The sequence below is a fragment of the Plectropomus leopardus genome, chromosome 6 (genome assembly GCF_026936395.1).
Source record: "Plectropomus leopardus strain MGB_pleo_1.0 chromosome 6, ASM2693639v1, whole genome shotgun sequence".
Taxonomy (NCBI): domain Eukaryota; kingdom Metazoa; phylum Chordata; class Actinopteri; order Perciformes; family Serranidae; genus Plectropomus; species Plectropomus leopardus.
This window is the reverse complement of record NC_142181.1, coordinates 27,459,719-27,485,224: the sequence shown is the minus strand read 5'-3', so window position 1 is coordinate 27,485,224 and position 25,506 is coordinate 27,459,719. Positions and strand designations below refer to the sequence as shown.

Here is a 25,506-nt window from a genome sequence, read left to right as displayed (position 1 = left end):
TTAGGAAATGAGCCACTGTTATCAGTAATAAAAGGGGGAGCTACAGTAGCAGGTCCTTGTCCGCTATAAGCAGAGAATAAATAAGGGGAACTGATCTTACGTGGGCTCGGACCCGGGGGACATCAGGTGTTTGCCATTAAAATGCAAGAGCCAGTTGTTTTTGGGTGAAGGCCATCCTCCAGTAGAGCTGTCTTCACTCCCAAAACAAGTTAAAATTGTCAATGAAAGTCACATCATATTCCCTGCAAGCAGAAGACAGCCAGGTGTGTAAACTTAACAGGGGAGGGAAGTCTTGCCCTTCGGCCAAGAGTGGGTAACGGTCCAGAGACGTAGGCGTGGCACTTCTGTGTCTGCAGGAGTTTCAACAGATGAAGTCCAGCTTTAGTAGCTCAGACTGTTGTCTTGAGATGTCATTTGTTCCCAAATGGACAACAAGCTTCTTCAGCTCTGGATGTGGTTTCATTAAAGCCCCCCTGCATATAACTTCAAAAATGTCCTATATTGGTGCAAAAGAAGCAAAATGATGCAGCCATCCTACTTTTCTATATTTTGATGGGACAAACAACGTGTTAGGGCATGTTCATCTAAGTATACACGGCTTCATGTAAACAGGAATATTAGTGGAGTATTCTTGTTCCATTAGCAATGTAAAAAGCTTAGTAGGAATATTGTCTTTTTCAGAGTAAGGGCAAAAAATTTAATATTTTGTGCATGTGTACATACTCACTGAAGTTGAAAACCTGCAGTGAGGGGCGAGATGACTGGGAGTGTAAGTAGATAAAGAAAAAGATAGGTTGGGCGAGGGTATTCACTCACAATAATATATTTACACATGTGGAACATTGTCTAGCGCTTCATTCAGGCCTTGGCTAGTTGTGGTTTACTGGAAGATCCAAATCATTTCTCTGTGTAACAGTTTCTTTAGTTTATCTCCTCCCTTTTTAGCCATTTATTTGGCCTTTATTGTTTTGTTTGTGTTTATGTGTGTTTAGTTTATATCCATGTTGCTTCTTGTAATGCTTGGTCATGGGTGTGTCTTCATTTCCTGTGAGGATGGCATATTTGTGCTTTCAGGTGGAATTGTGGGTGGTATACTACTACTACTGAGTTATAGTTACAGTTGATGAATCCTTTTAGACTATCTTAAAGTATATGTCCTTGAAGTTGTAAGTTTGTTCCATGGTGTCCGAAAATCACAGCAGAGGTTGGAGCTCTGAGTCAACAGTGAGTTGAGCTCAAATTCTGAAAGCTGCTGATTCTGTTGTGACAATAGTGATTTACTATTGTCTGTTCAGTTGGAAGATTCAGTTTCAGAGATTTCTTTCTACATTTTTTAAAACACCTTTCAAATATGGCACTTGGAAATAGGACAGTGCCATTGCCACACATCAGTTGCAACCACATGCAATAAAACACAGCTTCCATAGAAAAAAAGTAATGTGATACATTATATGCTGCTTGTATATGTTGCTCTTTAGCTTCTAGATGTGTGAGGACAACAGATCCTTGGCATAATGGAACAGTTTATTCAGAATATTTTGCCTCATTTTCTACATTACATTCTTTAATTGTTTCATCTTTCTGTTTGCAATTAGGAACCCACTTTTGCATGTCAGTTTCACCTTTTATTGTGTAATCTTAATTTGAAGATCCTGAAAACAAGTCACATAACAATTAAATAAGTGAAAAAAAGGAAAGTCTTGTACTTTTTAATTAAATAATGCACCAACTAAGAACAGAGATGCTCTGTGCATTATGGAATATCACTGACTTCTTTGCATGCTTACATGAAAACTAGGGCTGTGTTATTTAAAATAAAATTAAAATCACAAGTGTGACCAAGTGGAATATCCACATGGCAGGTCCTAATTTGATGATAAAATGTGTCACAATATACCAATATAAATTAAGCATTGTGGAGCTATAGAAATACCCCAACAAATCATACGTCAGACATATGTAGTTGTTTGGTGCAGATCCTTCATAGTGAAGTCACATCATCATCATTTTATATATTTCCAGTGAAAATAAAATGCAAAATTGACTATTCCTGTTAAAATCAGGATGTGTATCTTAATTGCAATATCCTGTCAAAATAATGGCAATATGAATTTTGAGCATAAAGTGCAGCCCTAAAAGACTCTCTGTCTTTTTGTCTCTCCCCTCCCCTTTCTCATCCATATTTACATCCACGCAAATACACAACGCATGAAGACACAATGTCGATCTGATCAGTGTCACCAGCATTGTTGGTCTACATCAGCAACATCATGTGTCATTTTAAAATGATACAATAATTACATGTGTTTAAAGTAGTCTTAATGAACAATAATGCAATTACATTAGTTAATAAACTTAATTTATAAAGTTCGGCCTACCTAACTCCTAACCCTCTCAAACATTATATGACATGAATATTGTCTTAGTTGTTTCTTTAATTAGCTGGTAGAACAAAACAACGATACAAAAAACAAGTGATTACAAAAGTTTATTGTCTAAAAGTTTACAACAGGTTTACTGTTTTATTTAATCACAGGCTCAGACATGGCTTAGAAATCTTGGGGCATTAATTACTTAAGTTATGTTCATAATCAAAAACAATGACTAGGTTTTGCCCTTTTTTAAATGTGTACATCAAGACACTGTGTGTTCACTGATCAGTTAAATTAATTAATTGTATCCATCAACCCAAAGGTAGTGTACCAATAGATATCATATCTTTAACTCAAATTTTGCCAATCAAGCCCTGCTTTAGCTTGGATTAGCAGTTTGCCATATTTCCTTTCAACTAAAAGGTGCAGAGAAGAGAAATGAATGGCTGGTGCAAAGTAATAATAAAAGTTGGAGGTTAAGTGTAAAGCCCAAAATGTCAGTGTCACATACTTTACTGGAACAAATAAAACCTGCTGTTGGCTTATTGTTTGCATTCTGCCTCATTCACCAACTTCACATTAGTATGAAAGTTGTATCTTTATTCCAATTTTAGTTTTCTTTAGCCTCTTCATCAATAGCATCTTAATGTCTTGAGTCTTGAAACAGTATATGATGGGATTAACAGCAGCAGGAAAAAGACTGTACAACAGTATCAATAAAATACGAACATCGAAACTGAAGGAGAATCCAACAGTATTAGCTACATAAACAAAACATCTGGGGAGGTAAAACAGACAAGTGATAAATATCTGTGGGGTACAGGTTGATAAAGTTCTCTTGCGACCTGCAGCATTAAATATTTTCAGAATACCCACAATGATTGAGATGTAGGAAAACAAGATGAACGCAAGAGGAAGCAAAAGACAAAACATGGCTACACACAGAGACGTGACTGCAACAATTTTAACATCGTCCCCACATGCCTGACTTGTTATAGAAATGTGGTCACAGAAGCACTGAGCGATGACATTTGATTTACAGAAAGGTAAAGTGAGGGCATGGAGCACAACACCTACCATCAAAGGTAGAGGTATGAACCAGGCAAAGCCACAGAGCACCGATATGATGTTGTTTGTGATCAGGACAGGATAGCGCAGAGGGATACATATTGCAATAAATCGATCAAGAGCCATCACCAACAAGATGAAAGACGTTACTGATCCCAAATAATGAACAAAGAACATCTGTGTAAAGCACCCATAAAATGAAATCATGTCATCGCCAAACCAGTATTTTGATATGATCTTTGGGAGAGTCAGAGTGCCAAATGTAAGGTCATTCAGCGCCAGGTGACAGAAGACCAGATATGTTGGTTTCTGCAGCGACTTCTCATAAATCACAAAAGCTAAAATGAAAATATTTCCTATTGCAATAGCTAGGTAGACAAAAAAGAGCAAAGCAGACACAGGTCCATAATACTTTGGTGAAAGTCCAGGGAATCCTAGGATGAAAAAGCTTCTCACACTTGTAAAATTGGCCATCATAATTTGAGTTTACAGTAGCAATCATGAACTAAGACATGCAATAAAGGCCTGCAAGTAAAAGCACTGATAAAACCTTTAGAATATTAATCACAGAATGTACAACCAACATACAATATAATCTTACATAGTAATCCAACACCCTAATTTTTCAAAATGATGCCATAAATCTGAAAATCGTTTATGCAGGAAAATGTGTGCTCTTCAATACACTGTCTGAATACAGCTCTTACTTTGGATTGGAGTTTGGTATCCAAATCCCACTGCAATGTCTAGATGCCAGATGATAATCAGCCTTTTATTATTCTTGATCTAACATATTCTCAAAGGATCATAATGTCAGTCAAAGAGCCATGTTCCAACAAATTTAACTTGAACATATCACAACAATGCAGACAGTAATGTCTAGATTAAACTTAGGTTGAACTAATAACAGTGTGAATAAAAAAAACTTTTTGTTGTTTTTATGGTGTAATAAAAATCTAAGATTGGTCAACAAAAACAGTCTGAAGTCAGTGCAGTTTTCACTGACAGTCAAAATTTTAGATTTAAACACCAACTCTGTGAGAGGACATGAGTTTCAGACAAACATGTTGCAGATTCACAAAGAATTTAGGCTGAAATGAAGTTATTTTTCTACCTCCTGACAGTTTGAACAATGTGTCAGAGTTCAGAATGAACCTGGGTACAAATCCCAGTTGTCTCATATTAGTTATCTGTGGTGTTTGAGGCCAGAAATAGAGAGGTTTAGAGCTTTTCAAATTAAATTTTAGACCTATTTTATCTAAATTATTTCAAAATATTTTTTTTATTCTTCCTGTCACCTTGATTGTAATTTCTGGGACCTGTGTGAGCCCAATGGACTAGTTTGAAAAACATCATGACTAAAATGTCATTGACGAAAACGTTTTGAGTTTTCATCAACTAAAACTACACTAAAGCTATGAGGGATGAAAATGACTAAAATGTGATTAACACTAATAAGCATTTTTGTCTCAAGACTATGACTAAATCTAAAATCGCTGCCAAAATTAACACTACTGCTGATCCAGTACATCAACACACATTGTGCAAGGCTGCCGCTGGGGTCAAAATAAGATGAGTAGGAATGAGGTTATATTCTATCACAACCTTAATCTTTCTCCTAACCTTAAACAAATGGGCCAACAACACACTGCACTGGGTATTTTGTAGACTGAGTTGATTTAAGTCCCATATTTTGGCTTTCTAAAACGCTGTAGCATTATAGTTGATTTTTCTGTTAATTTCCTACTTTCTAATCAATGGATAACTACTATTGGGATAGACAGTAACATTTTAGCACTTCGGCATTTTGATAAAAAAATAAATGAATTGGAATATACTGTACCTATACTCAGTATAATACAATGCATATTGTCAATATATGAGCACAACGATGTCATGTAAAACGGTAACCTGATTCACTCTAAAGAAATTGAGCAGCTGTTGTTCAGTTTGATGTATGCCTTTGCCAAAAGACAAGAAAATGACCCTCCCTGTTCATCCTCTCACAAACCTTGGCCAAATTCTGAACACACACTCCTCTCCTCTTAAGTCTCATCGTCTTGGATTGTTAAAAACTGCAAAAGGCAGAAAGAGCAATTTGCAGGAAAGACACTTTTAAATGATAAAACAAACTTTTGTTTGTTCAGGGTTCAGATAAAACAGATGAAAAAAAAAAAGAATAGATGCCATCCATTCTTTGCACACTTAACACTTACAGCACAGAAGGCTCATGGTGAAAATACATGCTGGTAAATTGATGGTTTTTTTTTTTTTTTGGTCTTGCTTTTGTGCATCGTGATACAGGTCAGTTTGCTTTAATTTTGTTGAAAATAATAATGTACAATAAAGTGAAACAATTTTTTTTTAAAAACATTATTTGTACATTTTAATCAGGCTCATTAAAATGCATCAACATGTAAAAGGCATTCAGTAAATGTGAAACAAAAGTAAGGCACTGGTATTTTGTATATTACATTTTTGTTTTATTTGAATGACATTCATTGTGTCACTTTCTCACATTTACATATTACTGTAGATTAAAACTTTTTACAGGTCTTCAACAGAAAATGCAAAAAACTGCATTTTAATTATTTGGCAGTACTGCGAAATGTAGGCTAAACAGTCATTAAACAAGCGCTTATTATTATTTACTATTACATATAGCCTAACCTTTCAATCTCAATTACTGTAAAATGTAACTGGCTTAGATGGCAAATATGGAAAGAACTGAATGCCCATATTTTTTACACTGTATGTACGTATTACTCTGAAACTTACTTAATTCCAACTTTAACATTTTTCAGTCTCTTCATCAAAATATCTTTTATATCTTTGGTTTTAAAGCAATATATGATTGGATTAACTGCACAAGGAATAAGACTGTACAACAGTACCAATAAAATGCGGATGTCAGGACTGAAAGTGAATCCTGTATTATGAGCTAGATAAACAAAACATCTCGGCAGGTAATAGAGGCAAGAGATAAATAACTGTGGTGTACAAGTTGATAAGGTTTTGTATCGTCCCTCCTTGTTTTGCATTCTCAAAACAACCACAAAGATGGAAATATAGGAAAAAAGTATAAATGAAATTGGAAGCAAGAGACTAAACATTGCAAAAGTAACAGCAACAGTCTTAACATATTTCACATCTCCACCACATGCCATGTTAGTAATTGAAATGTGGTCGCAATAACATTGCACAATGATGTTAGAGTCACAATAAGGCAAAGTCAGGGCATGCAATGCAATTCCCATCATCCTAAGAAATGTCCCAATCCATGACAACCCGCAAGACAAAGAAATAATCTTGTTTGAAATGAGAACAGGATATTTTAAAGGAAAACAAATGGCAATAAAACGATCAAGAGCCATAATCAGCAGGAGGAGAGAATGAATTGCTCCAAGGGAATGAACAAAATACATCTGAGTGAAGCAGGCAGCAAAAGATGTTATCTTATCATCCCACCAATATCTGGATATTATTTTCGGTAAGGTCACTGTCCCAAATAACAAATCATTCATTGCCAGATGACAGAACACCAGATACGTTGGTTTATACAGAGTCCTCTCAACTCCAACAAAAACTAAAATAAAAATATTTCCAACAAGAATAGCCAAGTAGGTGAAGAAAAGAAGAGTAGATACAGGTCCATAATATGTTGGGTCGAGTCCTGGGAATCCAAGTATCACAAAGTCTTTTATTGTTGTGTTTGTACTAATCATAATAATTTATGTGTTAGAATGTCAGAATAAATGCTCTCTAAAAAAGAAATTTGCAAGCTTGAAATTGGGCATCAGTCATTATTCAGACATCATCTATTATTGATTAGCCTGATTGAGGTGTTGTTCTTTTACCTTTCAAGGTTTCAGTGTATCCCAGTCCAAAGTGGATTCTACATGCCGTCTTATAAATTCTTAGTAGTGAATGATGTAATGACACTTGAGGGTGGGGGTGTGTGTGTGTGTGTGTGTGTGTGTGTGTGTGTGTGTGTGTGTGTGTGTGTGTGTGTTTCTTTACACATTACATCATTTTAGGAAAAGAAATAACAATTTGAAATTAAAAAATGTAAACAAACTTGTAAATGGGTAAAATTGTAATTTGTGCATATAACAACATCTTTCACACATTGTTTGCTCTCACTTCATGATTTCATCTGAGCTACAGTATTGTAAAACAATGATTTATCAGTAACATGCACACCTTTCTCTAACCACAGAATTTTTTTTGCCATTGATTCTTTCAGTCAAACACATTAGCCCAAGCAGTTAAGGGCACCTTTCAGACTGCCTCTCTCATACACGAATCCGTGTTCACCAGAAGTGGATCAAGAATGTTAAGAGAAAGTACTTCATTCCCAATAACAACAGCATAAGTAATGCAACTCTATTGATTGTGCAAGCTAACATTAGCTAGTACAGTTACTTTAGTAACATTACATTACTGTACTTCATCACCTGATTATATTTCATATGCAGATTTGAATAACGTTAAAATCGGCATCCACATCAAGTACCTTCATCAATAACTGGGGGCCACTGTGTAATGTCACCAATCCAACTACCCATGCTGCTGTTACCATAATGCTATGACCTTATTGCTTATCTACGGCTGTCACTGTCAGCAGGCAGCAGTCAGTTGCCACCGCAGTAATAGTGAAGCCGCTAGATGGAGGAACACACATATTGGACGCCGGATTCCTCTGTACTGCTGTCTTTCAATCTTATAGGCTGTGTCGTATTAGTGGTCTCCATTACAAAAAACTGATTAAGAAATCCGCTCTCCTCTACCTTAGTGAAATATTATCTAATTTGATACTGACATTCGGACTCTGATAGACAATGCCACCGCTTCTTGGCCACTATTGGGCCAGTGTTGAGAAAATGTGGCTTAGTTTTTGTGGCATACCTGGCACAGCTGCGTGATTAGCTGAGTTGGCTGTAAAGACATTCTGTGAAAGAGACAGATTGGTTTTTAAACCAAGTGAATCTGTGATATTTTTCACTTTTACTTCTTCCAGTAAAACCTAGGACAAGGCACGGCAGCTTTATTTGTAGAGCACATTTAGTACCACAGGGCACTTCAAAGTGCTTTACAGAGCAAAAAAATATAAAATACAATAAAAGGAAACATATTTACAATAAAGGAGTAAAGAGATAATATATAAAAGGCAAAACTAATTACTAAATGATTTAAAAAAAAATAAAATAAAAATCACCATTAAACCTAGCAAAAATACAGACAAGAAATGCAAAGATTGAAAGATTATTTCAAATAATTTAAATCAAGTTTAAAATATATTTGTGCAGGTTGTGCTCTCTGATAGTAAAATGCATGACACAACTGACTCTAATTTATATGACAATTTGACAGGTTTCTACTGTATTTGATTTGATGAATAAGAACGATAACCATTCCTATTTTATACTTTTTCTCTTTGCCCTGCAACAGACATCACAAAACACCATTGCGATAATGATATACATGGTATTATTTCTTTTACATAAACATAGCAAAGGCCGGTTTCAGTCTATAAATTTCAGTATAGCAGATAAAGGAAGCCTTTTGTCTTGTCTCCCTAATTAAACTAAAATATGTTTAAAAAAAATAGCAAACATTGTCATAGCATTGGCTTTGTCTACAATTATTATTATTTTTTTATAAACCTTTCCAATCCTAACAAAGAGAGATGGCTCATAAGAAATAAAACATTAAATAATGTCTTGGTTTGTTAGTCACTGATAGCTGAAACTTGTGCTTTTTGTGGAGCAGCCTTTTTCTTGAAATGCTTCTGTAAGCTTTCTCTCATATCTTTAGCTCTTAAGCAGTATAAAAGTGGATTAATCATGGGGGGGCAAAGGCTGTACAGCATGATGATTACTATTCTCATATCAGCACTAAATTTAATACCAACATTGCTTGCTAAATATACAAAACATCTGGGTAAATAATAGAGCGAGATTATAATCAGTTGAGTGCTACAAGTGGACAGAGACTTCATGCGACTTTGTAAATTTGCTATCTTGAATACTGCAATAATAATAGAGCAATATGAGAAAATGATGAATGACAGAGGTCCGAGTAACATAATCATTGCCAACACAAAAGCAGGAAAACCATAAGGGGCCCTGTTGGTGCATGCTAGCATCGTTATACCAATATGATCACAGTAGCAGTGGTTGATTATGTTTGAGGCACAGTAAGGAAGAGGGTAGGCCCGAATTACTAACATTAAAGAGGGTGCCTTGGCAACAACCCATGCGGTAATACTGAGAATGAGGATTGTGGAGTTTTTAAGAATGAGGTGATATCTGAGAGGATGGCAGATCGCCAAATACCTATCTAAAGCCATGAGGAACAGGATGTAGGAATTCACTGTGCCAAGATAGTGGACAAAGTACATTTGAACAAAGCAAGCGGTGAAAGAAATGCTCCCTGACTGAAACCAATACTTACTGATGATCTTAGGTAAAGTGGTTGTGCTAAAGAGAAGGTCACATACACTCAGATTTAAAATGATGTAGTACATCGGTTTATGAAGGCTGCGGTCGGTTGCAAATAAAAAAAGAAATATGACATTGCCTGTCACAGTTAAAAAATAAACTAAGAACAGTACTGCTGAGGCAAGGTGTTGGTACTGTGGATGAAGTCCTGGGAATCCAGTGAGGATGAATTCCGTTATCATGCTCTGATTTCCCTCGGGCATGATGGACTAGAGATCATCTAAACACGCTGAAAAGGAAAACGGCAGGCTGTGATTCAACACATCAGACAAAAAACACTTTCAAGTTTCAAGTTTACTTGTGACATACATGATCACACAAGTACAATGCACAGTGAAATGTTTATATACCCGAACCTGTTAAGGCCACATACAATAAACAATAACAATAAATAATAGTGCAAATGATCAAAGTGCAACATCATTAACATAATGTCAAACATTTAGTAGCAATAGCAACTATATGGCAATATTTATCTTATGCTTATTTCATTGTATTTGCACTGCCAGCCAGTTTATAATAATTACTGTCATGTATTAAAATAGAATTAATAAACTAAGTCTGACTAACCCTTATTATAAGACTTGAGAGAATTTCATGCACTCACCCTTTTATGCTCACCTTTCTCCAACTGTTTGGCAGTATATGCTGCTAATTCACCTGCCAATCCAGCTCTTAAAGACTTTGGACAGTATTCCCTGTGACGATGGTCCATCCATTTTTTTTTTTTGTCTATGGATCACCAACAGATTTTCATCAGGTTGAAAGACATCCATTAGTTACTCTCAAGACAAACATAAAGTAAGATATGATATTAGTACATTAATAGAGTAATTTGTGTCTCTTAGTATGTCTCAGTTATTGTTAATATCCCATTTTATATGACTAATTAACATGGCATTAATTAATGCATTTAATTAGCATTAAATTGGTCAGAGGGGAAATAATGTGTATGCTTCATGATGGTAAGCTGGAAGAACAATTAATTTAATAATACTAATGGATTAGAGATCCCACAGGAGTTAAAGACTGCACTTCAACAAACCCCCAATGTGTACCTATATTGATACTGAGGAGGGAGTATTACTGTCCCCAGTGTTTAATAGTTGTCTCCCAGCATAAAAGCACATGTTTGACCTGAGTGGATAGCTTTACAGCATAACATTGCAAGCAAATGATAAAAATGAAATGTTTATACATTTTTTGATGCAAAAGTAGGCAGCATGAAGCCTTTCATCAAGATTTTCACCTTTTTATAGATGAAACAAATTGGAAAGTGGATGGATTTTTGCCCTCAATGAGCCAATGACAACAGTTATTTATCTATTAGAAATGTCAAAGATTTGCTTGTTACAGCTTCTTAAATATTCGGTTTGTTGCTTTTCTAGAAAGCAACATCTTTCTGATAGAAAGTCTTGGTACCCTTTGCTCTTCTGTTAAATATGCCCTCCATAATTTAGGCCTTTTTATGAACCAGGCTTTGTGTTTTGACGTTCAAGTTTTAATATAACAACAATTTTGACTTCTTTAGTCTGGCTTTCACATTCTAGTTTAAGATTTGACTGATCATGTTTAGAGTCTTCCATGGTCTTGTAGTTTCCTACCTTAAGAACTACTGCTGCCCATTATCAGAAGTCAGAATATTTCATGTGAGGTTGTTTAAATAAACACATCTCTATAAACTCATATCTGTGCACAATCATCACAATCATTACAATTTTGGCATCGTAATGTTTTGCTTTCCGTCTTCTATTTGTTTGATGTCCAAGTACTGTTAACCAGTCAGATGATGAGTCTGTGTTGTGATGAGGCAGAATGCATTGGCCAAAATGCAATTTTGGAATTCACAGGCTATTATCTGATGACAATTTAGCTTTGTAAAATTTTTTGTTGTTTTTAATCTGTCTGTATCGGTCTGCATTCATCTGTTTATAAAGATTAGCCACACTGTAATGGTTTGCATTTCCCAAATTCTGTGGAACATAATTTAGATGTAAATCCATGTAAAAATAACAGATTAAAAAGTTGATGTTCTTAAAAATAGAGTTGGGCAAACAGAAGATGCTGTATATGTGAAGCACGGTGTTTGTTACATGAACATTCTCAGGAAAACAACATTGCATAAGACTGTTTTGACATGAGTAATCACTAAGGTACAAAGACACACCTCACATGTGCTCACCTTATTCACACGAGACACTAATTACCTTCCTCTAGGAACTCATTTGTGTTGTTGTTCTGAGTAATCATGATAGTCTGAAAACAAACAATTCACTCTGCCACCATGACAAAACTTTTAATAGTAAACTGTTAAAGTCCCCCTCCATTCAAAAATATGTTTTTCTTATGTTTACCTTCCCTAAAAGGCCTTATCTTAAACATATTGTGTGCAATACAATGCAAGTGCATACAGTGCAATGCAATTTTTAAAATTTAAATCTGACCTTGGAGCTTCCCTCCATTGCCTACCAAAAACCTCATCATAGCAGATATAGAGAATGCGAAGGCTCAATATGTCAAAGGAGACAAGGACGCCTTCTTGTGAGGTACGCACTCTGTTATCTCTATTTCCAAAATATATGCATTCATGTCAAAAACTAGATCGTTTACACCATCAGGGTATGCAAGTGGAGGTAGCACATCGGGGTCTGTAATCCACCTTTGGGCTGCCAGGTCGTATGGGTCATGTGGATCTATATGGTTAATCGTGATTTGTTCAAATACCATTGCTTGACCACCATGGCAGGCATAGATAACACAGCACGGTCTTCACAAGATGGCAACCCTCCATCTGGTGTGGCATCCACTTCACATTCTCTGTTGCATATTTTATATCCATTAATGCTATGCCAGCCACTGCTAGCTACGTATACAAATAAAGCAATCTGTATAAGCACTCTTTCACCGGTCAACCAAGAGAAAGCAGTGCTGGGGAGAGCAGAAAGCTAAAACGAAAGCCACCGCAAGTAGCAGTGGTGTGCTATTATGGTTGAAAACCATGTGAAACAAAATAGCTTATTAATATTTCAAACATGTCTTGAGGGAGGAAAGGAGTAATGAAAAAGCTCAATATTTCCTGATCTACTGTACACTTTTTGGCTTTTGAGATCAGTATCAACCTCCTGTCTGTGCATTATGTACAGAACTGGACTCAGGATCTTAACGTAAAGAGAGGGAGAAAGCAATTATAGGCTCCGTCATGTATTTTGAATTGGTAAGGATGGGCCTCAGGGACAATTTTTTTGACATTCATAGATGATAATTGACCTATCCAGCAACTATGAGATTTCTGAGTGGGATTTTGCCTTAAGATAGCTAGATACACGCTCAAATTAGCCAGAGACAATATCTAATGTGTATTTGGACTATAGCTGTGCCTCATTAAAAGTGACTGTGCTCGTAAGCCATAAAACCCTAAGCTGTCTGGAAAGCTCAGTTGTTGGTTGTGGTGAAAGCTGTTTGGTTGAGCTGAGAGTTATTTTTTGTAAATGCTGACAGCAGATGGTCATAGTTGGTTTTGATTTACAGAATCTTGAAGGACCTATGGCTTTGAGAGAAGTTTTTTAACATCAACTTATTTTTTGCGTTTTTTTCCTCTTGATATGTTGTTGAATATGCCTTTGCAGAATGCCTCAATCACAGTAACAGAATTTATTATAGGTGGTTTTGAAACAACCAAAAGACCTATGGTAATTGGTATGGTGATATTGGTTACTTATGTTCTAACTATTCTTGGCAATGTGTTAAACATCCTGTTTATTGTTTTTGACAAGAGGTTACACAAACCAATGTATCTTCTGATTTGCAACCTTGCTGTTGTTGATATACTGTACACCTCCAGTGCCAGTCCCACAATGATTGCGGTTTTAGTTGCAGGGGTTAATACCATATCCTATGCACCGTGCATCATTCAAATGTTTGTTTACCACGTAGGAGGGGTGATGGAGATGTTTGCTTTAGCGGTTATGGCATTTGATCGATTGATTGCCATAAGCTATCCCTTTCAGTATCACAGTTATTTAACAAATGTGCGCACTGTTGTCCTAACATTTATCCTGTGGATTGTTGCCTGTGGTTTTGTGGCTGTCATGCCTGCAACTCTGCTTCCTCTCCCTCACTGCCACTCAAAGCTGAAGTACACGTTCTGTGATTACCCTGCCTTAATACGAAGTACTTGTGTTAATCCCACTTTCTATTTTAATCTGGTTACCATTATAGGTTTTTTTCTGTTGTTTTTCACTTTCTTTTTAATTTGCCTGTCATACTTTTGGATGATCGTTGCTGTGAAACTATCCTCAAATAATGAAAAAAAAAAGATGGGCAGCACTTGTTTGAGTCACTTGCTTGTCGTAAGTTTTTATTACTGTCCGTTATTTGTCACAGTTGTCCTGACCAGGATAGGCGTGGTATTAACTCTTGAGGCTCGCCATGGTTTAACAATCGGGGCTATCCTCGGCCCATCTCTTTTAAATCCTTTGGTGTATTGTCTTAGGACGACAGAAATCAAATGTAAGATCTTTAAGATGTTCACAAAAGTTGAGACATCTTTGTAGATTATTGTGAACCATGAATTTACTGTTTAAACACATCTTTTTATGGTCAAAGTATTATATGTCGAAATGCATTTTCTAAGCCGTTTGCCTGTGAACTATTTTTATGTCAATAAACTGTATGCCATAGTTGTCCCCAAACTTTTATGAGATTGTTTGAAATATATTTAAATTAAAATGTGCTTCGCATGCTATACTCTATTTGATGATGTACTAGTTAAACCTTTTTATAATAATAATAATAATAATAATAATATTAAAAATAATCCATCTTTCAATCTATCAGAAAGCAGCTGTTTTTTTTTTTTTTTTAAAGCATGTGACATGATATACAGCAATTAATGTATTTTTTTCTGGTTTATATTTAAACAACATATAATAAATTATTGACTGTTATATCCAATGGAAAGTAAAATGTTAAAGGTACAAGACACAGCTGCTGTGACAGACATAACCAATATTACATACACACATAATATTACTGTTGTAACTGTAATTTGTCCGGCATTGAAGGTGTGTGAATACATGCACATATTAATAATGGTATGAAATAATGTAATCTATATGTATCACAGATAGAGATTATAGCTAGTGCAAGTTTCCAAAAGTTTCCCCAGTTAGGCATTTATTAAAGAAAAAGAAAAAAAATGATGGTTTACACACACAGCAAGTTTACATAATAACCCGCATACAATAACAGTTATGGTAAAAAAAGAAGAGAAAAAGTTAAATATTTACAACAAGGTTACATAGAATTACAACACAAGAACTGATTACTGTAGACTTTGGTGTTCAGAGGTCATTGTGACCTTGTGTCATTTGGCGAATGCGATTTCTCAAGAGGGCCTGGAGGGAATTTCCTAAAATTTGACACAAACGCCCACTTGGACTCAAGGAACCCATTAGAATTTGGTGGTTGAAGGTCAAAGGTAGAGGTCACTGTAAACCTAATAAGAGATGAGTTTTTTTTTCCATAATTCTCGTACTAGATTTTGGTTAGAGTTATTAGATTATGGTGGTCAAAGGTCAAGATCACAGTGACTTCTTCAATCTCACTCATGTGAAAGTGCTATCTAGAGAAAAAATTTAGGGAATTTCTTAAAATTTGGCACAAATGTATACTTGATCTCAAGGATGACCTGATGGTGGTCGAAAGTCAAGATCACTTTGACCTCATACATTTTTTTGGGCCATAACTCAAGAATTCAAAGGCAAATTATGACTAAAATTCAGGAAAATGTGTCAAAGGATAAAATGATAAAGTGATGTGATTTTGTATCCAAAAGGTCAACTCTCTTACTGAGGAACAGAAGAGGGGACATTTGGTCAGATACTGAATAGGTGACACTAATATATGGTGTGCGCCTTAAACTGTGGTGAATGTATAGATCTTCTGTGCCGCTGGTTTGAAGATGCGCGTGATGCATCCATGTTTGAAGGATTGTCCACTGTCCGGACAGGCATGGCTGTGAGGTGTGACTGCACCTTGACTTGTTCCCAGAGGCATACAACTGTGAGATGGTAATTTTGGTTTTTACAGCGTCACTGTTATGGATGTCTGAGTTGATGCTGTACAAGGAAAGGGATTCAGTGAGGTAATGAAAAGTAACATTAGTAATGTTATTCCAAATAATGGATCCCAAAGAGTGGATGCATACCTGAAAGTGGATGCGTACCTGGCAATGTCATTGCATATTGTATCTTGAATGTTTTTGGCAAGAATGGGGACACTGACTAGGGCCTTTGTGTCTGAGCAAAGTTGGGATTTCTGAGTGGGATTTTGGCTGAAGCTTGGCAGATACTGAAGGGCCGTCCATCCAATACTGGGGACTTTTTTTTTCATATCTTGTCCTAACAGCACTCAACACCACCATCTACTGGACAGAATCTGGTATAATCAGGGAGACTAATCACTTATTGCTGACTAAATTCACAGTAATAAAACAAAAACAAAACAAAACAGTAAAATAGTCCACAGGGTCATGCATCTTTTTCAACATCAAATTATTTTGTGATTTAAATTAGTTGTTAGGTTCTATGTTGGATGGGACGTCTAAATAAGACAGATTTTGATTGGCTTTTAGTATTTCTATTACAAACCCCAATTCCAATGAAGTTGGGAGCTTGTGTAAAATGTAATTAAAAACAAAATACAATGATTTGCAAATCCTTCACAACCTATATTCAATTGAATACACTGCAAAGACAAGATATTTAATCTTCAAACTGATAAACTTTATTGTTCTTTGGAAATATTCAATCATTTTGAATTTGATGCCTGCAACACGTTCAAAAAAAGCTGGAACAGGTGCATGTTTACCACTGTGTTACATCACCTTTCCTTTTAACAACACTCAATAAGCCTTTGGGAACTGATGACACTAGTTGTTGAAGCTTTGTAGGTGGAGTTCTTTCCCATTCTTGCTTGATGTACGACTTCAGTTGCTCAACAGTCCAGGGTCTTCATTGTCGTATTTTGCGCTTCACAATGCGCCACACATTTTCAATGGGAGACAAGTGTGGACTGCAGGCAGGCCAGTCTAGTACCCGCACTCTTTTACTATGAAGCTACACTGTCATAACACGTGCAGAATGTGACTTGGCATTGTCTTGCTGAAATAAGCAGGGATGTCCCTGAGAAAGACGTTGCTTGGATGGCAGCATATGTTGCTCCAAAACCTGTATGTACCTTTCAGCATTAATGGTGCCTTCACTGATGTGCAAGTTACCCATGCATGGGCACTAACACACCCCCATATCATCACAGATGCTGGCTTTTGAACATAGCGCTGATAACAGTCTGGATGGTCCTTTTCCTCTTTGGCCCAGAGTACACAATGTCTATGATTTCCAAAGACAGTTTGAAACATGGACTCATCAGACCACAGCACACTTTCCACATTGCGTCAGTCCATCTCAGATTAGCTCAGGCCCAGAGAAGCCGGTGGCGTTTCTGGGTGTTGTTGATATGTTGATATATGGCTTTTGCTTTGCATGGTAGAGTTTTACCTTGCACTTGTAGATGTTGGGACGAACTGCGTTAACTAACAATGGTTTTTCAAATGGTTCCTGAGCCCACGTGGTAATATCCTTTAGAATCAGAATCAGAATCAGAATGCTCTTTATTGTCATTATACAGTGTATAACGAGATTGGAGAGCTTCTCCATTCCTTCAGTGCAAAAGTACAAAAGCTTTTTACAGAATTAAGTACAAAATAGGTATAAAAAAAAAAATAGCAATAGGAATAAGGATAAAAAAAATAGAAATAAAAATAAAAATAGACTTATATACAGCTATGTACATGGGTGTGGAGGTATAAGTTAAATAATAAATATAAGTACAGCGACTCGGTGTATTGCACGACAGAATGATGTTGGCTTTTGATGCAGTGACGCCTGAGGGGTCGAAGGTCACGGCCATTCAATGTTGGTTTTCGACCTTGCCGCTTACGTGCAGAGATTTCTCCAGATTCTCTGAATCTTTTGATGATATGGACTGTCGACGATGAAATCCCTAAATTCCTTGTAATTGTATGTTGAGAAACACTGTTCTTAAACTGTTGGGCTATTTGCTCACACAGTTGTTCACAAAGTGGTGAACCTCGCCCCATCCATGCTTGTGAACGACTGAGCCTTTCGGGGATGCTCCTTATATACCCAATCATAACACTCACCTGTTTTCAATTAACCTGTTCACCTGTGGAATGTTCCAAACAGTTTTTTTTCTTTTTTAGCTTTCCTCAACTTTCCCAGTCTTTTATTGCCCCTGTCCCAGTTTCTTTGGAATGTGTTGCAGGCATCAAATTCAAAATGAGTGAATATTTGCAAAAAAAAACAATAAAGTTGATCAGTTTGAACATTAAATATCTTGTCTATTTATTCAGTTGAATATAGGTTGAAAAAGATTCACAAATCATTGTATTCTGTTTTTATTTATGTTTTACACGACGTCCCAACTTCATTGGAATTGGAGTTTGTAAATCTTTTCTTGGTGCAGATGGCGCTTAACTCAAATGAGCTGGGTCAGTTCATCCAATGTGATTGGATGATGGTTCTGCCCAATGAAAGTGACCGTCCCATAAAACCCTTAGCTGTCTGGAAAGCTCAGTTGTTGGTTGTGGTGAAAGCTGTTTGGTTGAGCTGAGAGTTATTTTTTGTAAATGCTGACAGCAGATGGTCATAGTTGGTTTTGATTTACAGAATCTTGAAGGACCTATGGCTTTGAGAGAAGTTTTTTAACATCAACTTATTTTTTGCATTTTTTTCCTCTTGATATGTTGTTGAATATGCCTTTGCAGAATGCCTCAATCACAGTAACAGAATTTATTATAGGTGGGTTTGAAACAACCAAAAGACCTATGGTAATTGGTATGGTGATATTGGTTACTTATGTTCTAACTATTCTTGGCAATGTGTTAAACATCCTGTTTATTGTTTTTGACAAGAGGTTACACAAACCAATGTATCTTCTGATTTGCAACCTTGCTGTTGTTGATATACTGTACACCTCCAGTGCTAGTCCCACAATGATTGCGGTTTTAGTTGCAGGGGTTAATACCATATCCTATGCACCGTGCATCATTCAAATGTTTGTTTACCACGTAGGAGGGGTGATGGAGATGTTTGCTTTAGCGGTTATGGCATTTGATCGATTGATTGCCATAAGCTATCCCTTTCAGTATCACAGTTATTTAACAAATGTGCGCACTGTTGTCCTAACATTTATCCTGTGGATTGTTGCCTGTGGTTTTGTGGCTGTCATGCCTGCAACTCTGCTTCCTCTCCCTCACTGCCACTCAAAGCTGAAGTACACGTTCTGTGATTACCCTGCCTTAATACGAAGTACTTGTGTTAATCCCACTTTCTATTTTAATCTGGTTACCATTATAGGTTTTTTTCTGTTGTTTTTCACTTTCTTTTTAATTTGCCTGTCATACTTTTGGATGATCGTTGCTGTGAAACTATCCTCAAATAATGAAAAAAAAAAGATGGGCAGCACTTGTTTGAGTCACTTGCTTGTTGTAAGTTTTTATTACTGTCCGTTATTTGTCACAGGTGTCCTGACCAGGATAGGCGTGGTATTAACTCTTGAGGCTCGCCATGGTTTAACAATCGGGGCTATCCTCGGCCCATCTCTTTTAAATCCTTTGGTGTATTGTCTTAGGACGACAGAAATCAAATGTAAGATCTTTAAGATGTTCACAAAAGTTGAGACATCTTTGTAGATTATTGTGAACCATGAATTTACTGTTTAAACACATCTTTTTATGGTCAAAGTATTATATGTCGAAATGCATTTTCTAAGCCGTTTGCCTGTGAACTATTTTTATGTCAATAAACTGTATGCCATAGTTGTCCCCAAACTTTTATGAGATTGTTTGAAATGTATTTAAATTAAAATGGGCTTAGCATGCTACACTCTATTTGATGATGTACTAGTTAAACCTTTTTATAATAATAATAATAATAATAATAATAATATTAAAAATAATCCATCTTTCAATCTATCAGAAAGCAGCTGTTTTTTTTTTTTAAAGCATGTGACATGATATACAGCAATTAATGTATTTTTTCTGGTTTATATTTAAACAACATATAATAAATTATTGACTGTTATATCCAATGGAAAGTAAAATGTTAAAGGTACAAGACACAGCTGCTGTGACAGACATAACCAATATTACATACACACATAATATTACTGTTGTAACTGTAATTTGTCCGGCATTGAAGGTGTGTGAATACATGCACATATTAATAATGGTATGAAATAATGTAATCTATATGTATCACAGATAGAGATTATAGCTAGTGCAAGTTTCCAAAAGTTTCCCCAGTTAGGCATTTATTAAAGAAAAAGAAAAAAAAATGATGGTTTACACACACAGCAAGTTTACATAATAACCCGCATACAATAACAGTTATGGTAAAAAAAGAAGAGAAAAAGTTAAATATTTACAACAAGGTTACATAGAATTACAACACAAGAACTGATTACTGTAGACTTTGGTGTTCAGAGGTCATTGTGACCTTGTGTCATTTGGCGAATGCGATTTCTCAAGAGGGCCTGGAGGGAATTTCCTAAAATTTGACACAAACGCCCACTTGGACTCAAGGAACCCATTAGAATTTGGTGGTTGAAGGTCAAAGGTAGAGGTCACTGTAAACCTAATAAGAGATGAGTTTTTTTTTCCATAATTCTCGTACTAGATTTTGGTTAGAGTTATTAGATTATGGTGGTCAAAGGTCAAGATCACAGTGACTTCTTCAATCTCACTCATGTGAAAGTGCTATCTAGAGAAAAAATTTAGGGAATTTCTTAAAATTTGGCACAAATGTATACTTGATCTCAAGGATGACCTGATGGTGGTCGAAAGTCAAGATCACTTTGACCTCATACATTTTTTTGGGCCATAACTCAAGAATTCAAAGGCAAATTATGACTAAAATTCAGGAAAATGTGTCAAAGGATAAAATGATAAAGTGATGTGATTTTGTATCCAAAAGGTCAACTCTCTTACTGAGGAACAGAAGAGGGGACATTTGGTCAGATACTGAATAGGTGACACTAATATATGGTGTGCGCCTTAAACTGTGGTGAATGTATAGATCTTCTGTGCCGCTGGTTTGAAGATGCGTGTGATGCATCCATGTTTGAAGGATTGTCCACTGTCCGGACAGGCATGGCTGTGAGGTGTGACTGCACCTTGACTTGTTCCCAGAGGCATACAACTGTGAGATGGTAATTTTGGTTTTTACAGCGTCACTGTTATGGATGTCTGAGTTGATGCTGTACAAGGAAAGGGATTCAGTGAGGTAATGAAAAGTAACATTAGTAATGTTATTCCAGATAATGGATCCCAAAAAGTGGTATTGTATCTTGAATGTTTTTGGCAAGAATGGGGACACTGACTAAGGCCTTTGCATCAGAGCAAAGTTTGGATTTCTATTCTATTTGAGCAATCAGTATCCAGCAGAAGTTGTAGAAAACTGGCGAAAGGTCATCCCAATCATGAATGAGTTCAGACAAAAAGGTAAAAAAGTTTGTCTTATAGTTGACAAACTGTATGTGGAAGGCCAGCTTTACCAGGGAGATATTTCACAACATGAAAATCACAGAAGACAACAAGGAACAACACCTCTCAATGTGCAGCAATGCGCATCTCTAATTGGTCGAGACAGACTCTGTGTACACTTCTCACCTAGCAACCACATTCCTTGTGTTGTGCATTTGAAGGGGTGCATTCAAGAGCACCACAATACGTGTTGAGACTGGACTTAATGTGTTTTTTCTTCCCTTTTTAGATATTGGAGATTTCTGTAATATGAAGTTTTTTGATGAGTTGTAATTTTTATTTTTTTATTTTCTCCTTTTTCTCTCCATTTCTAAATGGGGTTGGATCGTGGGAGGGTAGATAGGGTAAATGTTTATGTTATCTGTTGTGTGTTGTATGTTGTCTCTATGTTTGATGTTAGAGGTGTGGGGTTCTGGTCAATCATCAGAAATGAATTCAACCACAGACAGTATTAGTATTAATGATTAAATTAAATGAAGACAAACTATTAAATAATATTTGTTACAAATAGTAAGATGATGAGCAATGAATTAGGCATTTTAAATTCCAATTGCAATGGGCTTGCCGATCACAAAAAAGACGGATTATATTTTCATGGTTAATAGGAAAGAAAAGGATATATTTTGTCTACAGGAGACACGCTCAGTAAAGGAAGATGAAATAACATGGACAAAACACTGGTATGGGCCAATATATTTCTCAATCTCTTTAAGAAACAATTTGATTTTAAATTATGCTGTGTTTATACTGATTTGATGGGAAGGTGGATAATACTTAATTTAATAATAAAGAAGAAAAAATTTATTTAATTAGTATATATGGGCCAAACAAAGATGAACCTTTTTTTTGAAGAAGAAGTGGGAAATAAATTGTTAGACATTGATAGGAAAATCATTATGTTGGGAGAAATTAACACTGCCTCAGATGGAGTATTCGATCGAAAAGGAAATTCTGTTGTCAACTGTCATCCACATGCACTTAAAAAAATTCATGGTCTTATGGACAGCTTAGATTTAGTAGATATCTGGCGTTTTAAAAACCCAAATTTTAGTAAATACACCCGGAGAAGGCAGACTCTATAAATAATTCAAATCAAAATTCTAATGACCTGATTAGGTCTAATGACCTAAAATAAACAGAGAGAATTAGATTGCCTAATTGAAGACAGGTCTTACAGAAGGTATTATCAAAAAAGGGCAGAATGGATGGAAAAAGGGGGGAAATGTACAAAACTGTTCTTAAGCCTTCAACAAAGAAACCTCTCCAAAAGGAACATAAGCAGCCTGGTTTCAAATAATGCTGAAATGCTTCATAGACCCTCAGATATGTTTAAGGAGGAAGAAAGGTACGTCACCAAGATATTCTCCTCCCATTCACAAACTGTTAAAAAAGAACATGAATTTTGCCACAGCTTTTTCCAGACAATAATGAAAATAAATGAAGTGACACTGAAAAGGAACTGTGTGAAGGTCTGATACAGAGGAAGAACTTCAGGCTGCTATAATGTCCTTTAAAGCTGGAAGAACCCCCGGATTAGACAGAATACCCATTGAAGTTTATTTCATGTTTTAATTTTACATATAACTCAGGATATCTGCCTAATTCTCAAAAAGAAGGTCTCATAACATTATTTCTAAAACAAAAACCATATGGTCAATATAAAGACCCAGTGTACCTTAAGAACTGGAGACCAAACACTCTCCAATGCTATGATATCAAAATACTCGCGAAGTGTATAGCCCATAGAATGAAGTGTTAAGTGTGTGAAAAGTGTTATCAGATGTTATTCACCAGGATCAATCAGGTTTTATACAGGGCCGCTTTATTGGCAATAATGTAAAACATTTGCTATAAGTTATGGAAAATTATAAATTAAGTAATAAGGCTGGCTTAATATTTATTGCTGATCTGGAGAAGGCCTTTGACAAAATCCATCCAGATGTTATTTTAAAATGTTTGGATTTCTTTAATTTCGATGAATCACTAATCACTTGGGTCAGAGCACTATATAATGGTACAAATTGCAAAATCATTAGCGATGGACACATATCCCTTATTAAATACAAAAGTGGAGGGGCTTGAAATAGGGAGTCTAAAAAGAAAAATATCAATGTATGCTGATGAGGCCAGCTTTCTGATGAGTCCAAAACTTTTTTGTGTGAAAGCTGTTAGTTTTTCTATTCGATCTGTTCTTGGTGCAGATGGCGCTTAACTCAAAAGAGCTGGGTCAGTTCATCCAATGTGATTGGACGATGGTTCTACCCAATGAAAACTGAGAGTCCCATAAAACCCTTAGCTGTCTTGAAAGCTCAGTTGTTGTTTGTGGTGAAAGCTGTTTGGTTGAGCTCATGGTTATTTTTTGTCAAATCTGACAGCAGATGGTCATAGTTGGTTATGATTTACAAAATCTTAGAGGACCTTTGGCTTTTTCAGTGTCATCTTCTTTTTTTTAATTTTTATTGCATGATATTTTGTTGAATATGCCTTTGCAGAATGCCTCAATCACAGTAACAGAATTTATTATAGGTGGTTTTGAAACAACCAAAAGACCTATGGTAATTGGTATGGTGATATTGGTTACTTATGTTCTAACTATTCTTGGCAATGTGTTAAACATCCTGTTTATTGTTTTTGACAAGAGGTTACACAAACCAATGTATCTTCTGATTTGCAACCTTGCTGTTGTTGATATACTGTACACCTCCAGTGCCAGTCCCACAATGATTGCGGTTTTAGTTGCAGGGGTTAACACAATATCCTATGCACCGTGCATCATTCAAATGTTTGTTTTCCACGTAGGAGGGGTGATGGAGATGTTTGCTTTAGCGGTTATGGCATTTGATCGATTGATTGCCATAAGCTATCCCTTTCAGTATCACAGTTATTTAACAAATGTGCGCACTGTTGTCCTAACATTTATCCTGTGGATTGTTGCCTGTGGTTTTGTGGCTGTCATGCCTGCAACTCTGCTTCCTCTCCCTCACTGCCACTCAAAGCTGAAGTACACGTTCTGTGATTATGCCGCCGTAATAAGAAGTACTTGTGTTAATCCCACTTTCTATTTCAACCTTGTTACTATAATATCATTTTTTCTGTTATTTTTCACTTTCATTTTTATTTGCCTGTCATACCTTTGGATGATCGTTGCTGTGAAAATATCCTCAAATAATGAAAAAAAAAAGATGGGCAGCACTTGTTTGAGTCACTTGCTTGTCGTAAGTTTTTATTACTGTCCATTATTTATCCGCATTGTCCTGACCAGGATAGGCGTGGTATTAACTCTTGAGGCTCGCCATGGTTTAATGATTGGGGCTATCCTCGGCCCATCTCTTTTAAATCCTTTGGTGTATTGTCTTAGGACGACAGAAATCAAATGTAAGATCTTGAAGATATTCAAAAAAGCTGAGACATCTTAGTAAATTCTTGTAAACTGGGAATTTACTGTAAAAGTTGAATCATATGGGCAAAATCATGAAATTTATTCATCCATGTATTTTGTATATTGTTTGCCTTGGAATTTTGGTATAGTATACAGGGGACTATTTTAATACCACACTGCATGAAATGCAGATCTTAAGTTACATAGCTACAGAAGATCTTTTACTTTTACAGTCACAATGCAAGAAGTAAGTGAGTAAAGTAAATAAGTAGGAGGAAGTGAATACTTATCAAATGCTATCCCCCTTTATAAAGTTTATAAAAAAAACTTAATATTAAATATGAATATTCCCACTTTCTGCCCCTGTATTCACCATACACAAGATTATCAAATAATGCAAGAATTAAACAATCAAAACAAACAAGTACAGATCAATCTCAATAAAACGCACACACACACATGGCAGTTTCCCTTTCTGTTCAACCATCTAATTTCCCTTCAGTATGTTGTTTTTAAAAATGTGTTTAAGTTTGTTAAATGTTCTGATGCTCAAATGTT

General features: G+C 36.0%; 6 protein-coding genes across 7 annotated transcripts; 3 read left to right on the top strand and 3 right to left on the bottom strand.

Annotated features, from left to right (window-relative positions):
• Positions 1–2,951: 2,951 nt before the first annotated feature.
• Positions 2,952–3,932, bottom strand: LOC121943577 (olfactory receptor 2AT4-like). The gene has a single exon (XM_042487132.2). The coding sequence runs from the start codon at positions 3,915–3,917 to the stop codon at positions 2,952–2,954; it is 966 nt and encodes a 321-aa protein (XP_042343066.1). The 5' UTR covers positions 3,918–3,932.
• A 2,282-nt stretch (positions 3,933–6,214) lies between these two features.
• Positions 6,215–7,825, bottom strand: LOC121943748 (olfactory receptor 52E8-like). Of its 2 annotated transcripts, XM_088078298.1 has the most exons (2): positions 7,810–7,825; positions 6,215–7,173 (listed from the first exon to the last, which is right to left on the bottom strand). In XM_088078298.1, exons 1-2 carry the CDS (start codon positions 7,811–7,813, stop codon positions 6,215–6,217), a joined length of 963 nt encoding a protein of 320 aa, XP_087934424.1. In that variant the 5' UTR covers positions 7,814–7,825. The 2 variants fall into 2 exon arrangements, with proteins under 2 accessions (XP_087934424.1, XP_042343287.1); XM_042487353.1 differs by lacking the exon at positions 7,810–7,825 and having other exon boundaries at positions 6,215–7,165.
• A 1,346-nt stretch (positions 7,826–9,171) lies between these two features.
• On the bottom strand, positions 9,172–10,146 carry LOC121943656 (olfactory receptor 2AT4-like). The gene has a single exon (XM_042487232.1). The coding sequence runs from the start codon at positions 10,144–10,146 to the stop codon at positions 9,172–9,174; it is 975 nt and encodes a 324-aa protein (XP_042343166.1).
• A 3,411-nt stretch (positions 10,147–13,557) lies between these two features.
• On the top strand, positions 13,558–14,496 carry LOC148189418 (olfactory receptor 4D1-like). Its single transcript, XM_088078354.1, has one exon. It carries the CDS (start codon positions 13,558–13,560, stop codon positions 14,494–14,496), a length of 939 nt encoding a protein of 312 aa, XP_087934480.1.
• Positions 14,497–18,779: 4,283 nt separating this feature from the next.
• Positions 18,780–19,718, top strand: LOC148189417 (olfactory receptor 4D1-like). The gene has a single exon (XM_088078353.1). It carries the CDS (start codon positions 18,780–18,782, stop codon positions 19,716–19,718), a length of 939 nt encoding a protein of 312 aa, XP_087934479.1.
• A 4,331-nt stretch (positions 19,719–24,049) lies between these two features.
• Positions 24,050–24,985, top strand: LOC148189416 (olfactory receptor 4D11-like). Its single transcript, XM_088078352.1, has one exon. It carries the CDS (start codon positions 24,050–24,052, stop codon positions 24,983–24,985), a length of 936 nt encoding a protein of 311 aa, XP_087934478.1.
• Positions 24,986–25,506: the final 521 nt, after the last annotated feature.